The following is a 7,316-nucleotide window of genomic DNA, read 5'->3' as shown; positions in this document are numbered from 1 at the left end:
TCCCATTGGAAAAACTTTATTTGTTATACTTCATAGTGACAATCGCGCAAACTTCAGTAGCCATTTTCCAGTTCTGCGCTGCAGAGAGATCGCGCGCTGTTTTCTCCGGATTCCAGTGCTGTTGTTTAAAGCCCCAGAGAAGCTTTGCTTGTAAGTTTATTTCATATAATTGTAATGTTATATGCTTCGTGTCTGTATCTTATTAAGATGGGTATATTAGACGCACGTTAGCGGTTCCACGTAATTTGTATGGACATGTCAAAGGATCGCCATGTGATCTTGTAACAATTACTTTGATTTAACGATGTTAATGTAAATATTGTGTAATTAGTAATTTTGTTTTGGTTATTTATATTTTAATAAGCATTGTTGTATTTCTTTTCAGTTTCACGAAATAATGTAACATTGAGAGAAACAACATGATTGCACTCAAGTAGTGGTCATTGAAGCCTCTTCATCACGTTACATAGTGTTCATCTGTATATGCATGCCCAACGCACACGCATGCAGAGGACAGAATATGAGGACATCTACATATTGTGAAAATTACAATGCAAACAATTAAATCTGAGCATACACTGATTTCTGTTTCAGATGCTGAGATTAATGATTATTTAACCACCAGCAATGAAGGATAAATTTCAAGGATTTTTATGTTTATAATTGTTGTATTTATTTATTTATTGACCATTTAAACTTTGAATTGAACATTAAACGAATTGAAACTAATGAGAAAAAAAGAACCAGAAAATGATAACGTTGCAGAAACAGGAACACACACACACAAAAAAAATTAAGCAAAACCAAAAGTAGGGGACTGGAGAATGTCTGACTCCATCCTTTCTCTGAAATGAATGTAGGACTCATGCAGAGGCAAGCGAAGAGTCACATCGCAAGTGTTTGCTTCCGGGAAGATGCGGATTCACTTTTCTTCGGGGTGGAGGAATTGTATGGTAGGTTTTTGTGCAAACCCCAAAGGTGGAAGCCTGTCAGCCCCTGAGGCGAAAATTAAGATTTGTTCTAGGCTCACTGGCCTGGTCCTCTCTAAGGAAAAACAAAACAATTACAAATAAGTTTGATGATATCACTAACCAAAAACTGAAGATTATTTCAAAGAAACGAATTATAATTCTAAACCAAGAAAACGACATTGGAACTAGAGATGCACTGGTCGAGTGGCCATAAATCAGAACCGGATGAATTTCGGTTCAAAACCGCTTAAAACACTGGCTGTGTTTTTATTTATTTTTTTGTCTGATTTCTATTCTGGATTTGCACAAAATTTATTACAATCACCTCCCAAATAGTCTTAAATTTATCTCTTTGCACAGTCTGTGTCCACATTTCTTCTTCATGATAAATGAAGTGCGAATGAAGTGCGAAAACTCCACTTTTAAAGTTACACTGAACACCAGTATCTGAACACTGAACACAATTTGTTCCCATGGGTTTGCAAACTACTCATAAAAGAACAGAACAAGCTCCCGGTTAGCTTCTGTGGTTAAAGAATCTTATTGTGTATTGTTTTTGTGTATTTTTAAATGGAATGTATTAAATTGTCTTTACCACATGCTTACAATTCTTTACCAAGTGTCTCTCAATGGATGAGACAGCTATGTGAGAAATGTGCTGCATGAGGTTATAGAGTGAGTAATGATTTACTAGTTTAAAATCTCGAACGCTACTATAACCCCAAAAAATATAGTTAATTTGTGTTTACTTTGTTGAGTTTGTTTAAACCATTGTAAGTCCACAAGACCGAATTTGGGACAGGGCCTATCAATTGTTTCTGCTTCTTCTCCTGTGTTTTGATCAGAAGATTCGGTCCTCTTTCAGAAGATGTATAATAGCACCCCCTACTGTATAAAAGTGAAAACACGGATGGCCAGTAAATTCAGTAAATTTTTGTGTATTATTAAATGGATTTTAAAGGGATACTTCAGGATTTAGCATTAAGCTTTGTATCAGTAGAAAACCAATAGTATTTTTCAAATTACTGTGCTTCCCCCCCTTATATGAGAGAATATCATGACATTTTTACGGTTAATCTCCTGATTGCTTTATTGGACAAAATGGCAGATGGCGAAGTATGATTGGTCAGATCATCTGTCAATCAAGCTCCCTGCACTCTCTCTAAGTCGTCCTCAGACGAGCCTTCCACATCTGAGTAAGATGTGTAAATCAGAATTGACCCTGCACGGTCAATTCTTATGTACACTACCAGTGGACTAACGTACACAAAAAATTCAGATACTCATAATTAGGAACATATGTTTTCTTTATAAAACAATATTTTCAAACAATGGACAAGACTAGTATTTTACTAGGCAACTCAATCAAAAGATTGAGACATCAAGCAATATATTATTATACTTTTAAGTATATCATGATCAAAAGATTGAGTACATGTGTAGGCCAAATATACATTTCTGTCGGTATAAGTCAAGTGCACTCAAGTGCTATTTTAAATATTTTTATGAGAATGTAAGGACTTTGCCAGGCGACTCAACCCTCCCCCGAAACGGACACACACACACAAGCCCTTCCCTTCCATCACACATCGGAATGTGTTGAATGTCTCTGAACAAAGAGAAGGACTTTTGGTGTTTAAAGACATTTAACAAAATGTTTTCAATGGTTTTTATGTATGTGTGTTTTCTTCCATGTCACAGTGAAATATCTTTGTTTGGTCGCGGCATAAATAGATATTAGAAATACCTTCTTCATGCATCGTAAACATAAGTGTATATTCCTTTGATGTAACATAATGTTCCTTGATGTCTCCAGAATGCTTATTGAATGAAACACCCGAATATGAATAGAGATGTAAAGTAAAGCCTATTTTTAATGTTTTATTGTCAATGAAGATCAAATTGTTTTACTATAAAACCCTCATTGAACACACCCCCTTCCACGAGGAGTGCGCGCTCTGGAACAAAGGACAATAAACCAAGAGTTTCCGCGTGCAAAATCCATTCACCTGATTGGCTCCAGCCAACAGGAAGGGGATGGATTTCTCTAAGGTGATAAAGGAAGGAGCGCCGGCTCCGCCTCTCGCTCTTACATTCTGACCTTCTCAGAGAAACATGTAACGCTCGTGATCTCCTCACGGGGATCTGATCCGACCATGGATCTTTTCTTTGTTCGTCTAAAAGTTTAGTCTTTTCCTCAAGTGGACTACCAAGTTCGTCTCCCAGGAAAGGAAGTGGACTTTGCCGAACTATTTCCTCGGGTAACGTTCACCTCAAAGACTTTAAGCCTTTCAAACACTCGTGCTGAATGCCAACGAACGCCACGTGACTCCCCACGGAACAAAGGAGCCACGCGCAAGCGCGACCAACCATACACGCGCCTGGACGGGCCGTGCAAAAACGCTGCGGCCACGCTCCACGTGACACGCGCACGCAGGACAGCACCTCCAGTCGACACATGGCTGAACGGGCCGAGCAACGAGCCCGCGACTCACACAGACCAAATATGCTCTGCAAGTATACCTTCTTTTAGAGCTTCTAAGAAGCATTAAGAAAGTGTTTTCGTGTTGTTCAGAAAGGTTAACTGACTGTTTTGGTGAATGTAACTCTCTCTTTCTCTACAACTCACTCTCTCTCACTCTCTCTCTCCAACTCACTTACGCGTATCCATTGTCTAAACGCCCTGCGTTGTCTTAGTTTGTGTTTTAATGTTTGTAAATACGTATCATTGTAACGTAGTAAATGATTAAGTAGTTGCTTTATTAAATACAATTATGCTCATTTTGACTGATTTACTGTCCGCTCATAATACAGTCAATGAAATGTCATCCAAGAAGCTACACGCTTTACAGAACTAAACATACCTAAAAGGGTATTTGTTTATAGAGCAGGAAAGCTAAATTCTTGTGGCCACAGAATTTGTTTTCACAAGCTCTATAACTTAATTGAGCTAATTGATTTTGCCTGTCTTGTAAAACGTGGTCCTTGCAATTAATAACAATTAATTTGTGGTTAATTGCGTGGATGCACATGTATGCATAGGGGTAAAATTAAAAAGCCTCCCTAAATGGGAGATTTAATAATATGTAAGACCGGTCTGATCCAAATCTGTATGAATAATTATTAATTATCAATTGTTAATTATGATATGCAAATTCCTCCTTGATCAGACCCGAACAGAGTCTTTACAAGAAATACATAAAAAGTAGACTGAAAGTATACTTTCTTATTTTAATTTAAAAGTACACTAATAGCACACTTGAATAAACATATTTTTCATAAGGCGTGCGTCACTAATTTTGGGGACATTTAATATTCAACAATATTTTTGATCTGTATTGTATTACTTTCATGTTTTCACTGTGAACCTGCTTTGATAAAAATCTGTATTGTAAAAAGCGCTATATAAATAAATGTGACTTGACTAAATGGAATGAGTCAGAATTTTTTTATACATACCACAATGATGATAGTATCATTAGAATTTGTGGTTAAAATACATATCAGCCAGTCCCTCCAGAACATTACTGTCTGATTTTCCGGTCTTCGTCTATTACTGCCTGGACTACTAAAATTGACTCTAAAGAGTCCCAACATGTCCTCTGCCTCAAGTGGCTTCGAACCACCAATGAACAAGGGTTTCATGACCTCTGGGTATGTCTTGATGGCATCACCTAAACCAAGAGTCTTCAACCCCTCAGTCAACCTAAAACAGATAAAGAAGAATATGTGATAGTTTTTCATTCGAGCAAAACAAGCCATGCATGTGTTCAGCTAAATACAAAACCGGAACTTCCTATTAACAATAATATTCAGTATTTTTATTTTTTATTTTATCCATCCATCCATCTTCTTCCGCTTATCCGGGGCCGGGTCGCGGGGGTAGCAGTCTAAGCAGAGATGCCCAGACTTCCCTCTCCCTAGACACTTCCTCTAGCTCTTCTGGGGGGACACCGAGGCGTTCCCAGGCCAGCTGGGAGACGTAGTCTCTCCAGCGTGTCCTAGGTCTTCCCCGGGCCTCCGCCCAGTGGGACGTGCCCGGAACACCTCCCCAGGGAGGTGGCCAGGAGGCATCCGGAACAGATGCCCGAGCCACCTCAGCTGACCCCTCTCGATGTGGAGGAGCAGCGGCTCTACTCTGAGCTCCTCCCGAGTGACCGAGCTTCTCACCCTATCTCTAAGGGATCGCCCAGCCACCCAGCGGAGAAAGCTCATTTCGGCCGCCTGTATCCGGGATCTTGTCCTTTCGGTCATGACCCAAAGCTCATGACCATAGGTGAGAGTAGGAACGTAGATTGACCGGTAAATCGAGAGCTTTGCCTTACGGCTCAGCTCCTTCTTCACCACAAGGGACCGGTACATCGACCGCATTACTGCAGAAGCTGCAACGATCCGCCTGTCAATCTCTCGTTCCATCCTACCCCCACTCATGAACAAAACCCCAAGATACTTAAACTCCTCCACTTGAGGAAGGATTTCTCCACCAACCTGAAGTGAGCAAGCCACCCTTTTCCGGCTGAGGACCATGGCCTCGGATTTGGAGGTGCTGATTTTCATCCCAGCCACTTCACACTCGGCTGCAAACCTTCCCAGTGCATGCTGAAGGTCCTGGTGTGAAGGGGCCAACATGACAACATCATCCGCAAAAAGCAGAGACGAAATCGTGTGTTCCCCAAACCTGACACCCTCCGGCCCCTGGCTGCGCCTAGAAATTCTGTCCATAAAAATTATGAACAGAACCGGCGACAAAGGGCAGCCCTGCCGGAGTCCAACATGCACCGGGAAGAAGTCTGACTTACTACCGGCAATGCGAACCAAGCTCCTGCTTCGGTCATACAGGGACCGGACAGCCCTTAGCAAAGGACCCCGGACCCCATATTCCCGGAGCACCCTCCACAGTCCGCCTCGGGGGACACGGTCGAATGCCTTCTCCAAATCCACAAAACACATGTAGACTGGTTGGGCAAACTCCCATGAACCCTCCAGCACCCTGTAGAGAGTATAGAGCTGGTCCAGTGTTCCACGGCCTGGACGAAAACCACACTGCTCCTCCTGAATCCGAGGTTCCACTATCGGCCGTATTCTCCTCTCCAGTACCCTGGCATAGACTTTCCCAGGGAGGCTGAGAAGTGTGATCCCCCTGTAGTTGGAACACACCCTCCGGTCCCCCTTCTTAAAAAGAGGAACCACCACCCCGGTCTGCCATCCCAGAGGCACTGTCCCCGACCGCCACGCGATGCTGCAGAGGCGTGTCAACCAAGACAGCCCCACAACATCCAGAGACTTGAGGTATTCAGGGCGGATTTCATCCACCCCCGGTGCCTTGCCACCGAGGAGTTTCTTGACTACCTCGGTGACCTCAGCTAGGGTGATGGACGAGTCCACCTCTGAGCCCCCAGCCTCTGCTTCCTCAATGGAAGACGTGACGGCGGGATTGAGGAGAGCCTCGAAGTATTCCTTCCACCGCCTGACGAGATCCAGTTGAGGTCAACAGCCGCCCACCCCTACTGTAAACAGCATTGGTAGGGGACTGTTTCCCCCTCCTGAGGCGCCGGACAGTTTGCCAGAATCTCTTCGAGGCCAGCCGATAGTCCTTCTCCATGGCCTCACCGAACTCCTCCCAGGCCCGAGTTTTTGCCTCCACAACCACTTGGGCCGCAGTTCGCTTGGCCTGCCGGTACCTGTCAGCTGCCTCCGGAGTCCCACAAGCCAACCAGGCCCGATAGGACTCCTTCTTCAGCTTGACGGCATCCTTTACTTCCGGTGTCCACCACCGGGTTCGGGGATTGCCGCCTCGACAGGCACCGGAGATCTTACGGCCACAGCTCCGAGCAGCCGCTTCGACAATGGAGGTGGAGAACATGGTCCACTCAGACTCAATATCTCCAGCCTCCCTAGGGATCTGGTTGTAGCTCTGCCGGAGGTGAAAGTTGAAGATCTCTCTGACGGGAGATTCGGCCAAACGTTCCCAGCAAACCCTTACAGTACGCTTGGGTCTGCCGAGTCTGTCCAGCCTCCTCCCCTGCTATCGGATCCAACTCACCACCAGGTGGTGATCAGTTGACAGCTCCGCCCCTCTCTTCACCCGAGTGTCCAAGACATACGGCCGCAGGTCAGCCGAAACGACCACAAAGTCGATCATCGACCTGCGACCTAGGGTGTCCTGGTGCCACGTGCACTGGTGGACACCCTTATGCTTTAACATGGTGTTTGTTATGGACAAACTGTATCTTGCACAGAAGTCCAATAACTGAACACCACTCGGGTTCAGGTCGGGGGGGCCGTTCCTCCCAATCACGCCCCTCCAGGTATCACTGTCGTTACCCACGTGAGCGTTGAAGTCCC

At 44.1% G+C, this 7,316-nt stretch overlaps 1 protein-coding gene across 1 annotated transcript; it reads right to left on the bottom strand.

Moving 5' to 3' along the window:
* Window positions 1–495: 495 nt before the first annotated feature.
* LOC148997297 (G2/M phase-specific E3 ubiquitin-protein ligase-like) lies at window positions 496–5,311 on the bottom strand. The gene is made up of 3 exons (XM_089119732.1): window positions 4,416–5,311; window positions 2,222–2,228; window positions 496–1,044 (listed from the first exon to the last, which is right to left on the bottom strand). Exons 1-3 carry the CDS (start codon window positions 4,731–4,733, stop codon window positions 923–925), a joined length of 447 nt encoding a protein of 148 aa, XP_088975858.1. The 5' UTR covers window positions 4,734–5,311; the 3' UTR covers window positions 496–922.
* Between the last annotated feature and the right edge of the window lie 2,005 nt (window positions 5,312–7,316).

This window comes from Pimephales promelas, chromosome 2 (genome assembly GCF_988280905.1).
Source record: "Pimephales promelas chromosome 2, fPimPro1.hap1.1, whole genome shotgun sequence".
NCBI classification, from domain to species: domain Eukaryota; kingdom Metazoa; phylum Chordata; class Actinopteri; order Cypriniformes; family Leuciscidae; genus Pimephales; species Pimephales promelas.
Note: the sequence above shows the minus strand (reverse complement) of the source record. Positions and strands in the feature narration are given on the sequence as shown.

Excerpts from the sequence above, each read along its gene's own strand:
- LOC148997297 (XM_089119732.1), bottom strand. The coding sequence starts at position 4,733 with ATGGCTTGTTTTGCTCGAATGAAAAACTATCACATATTCTTCTTTATC.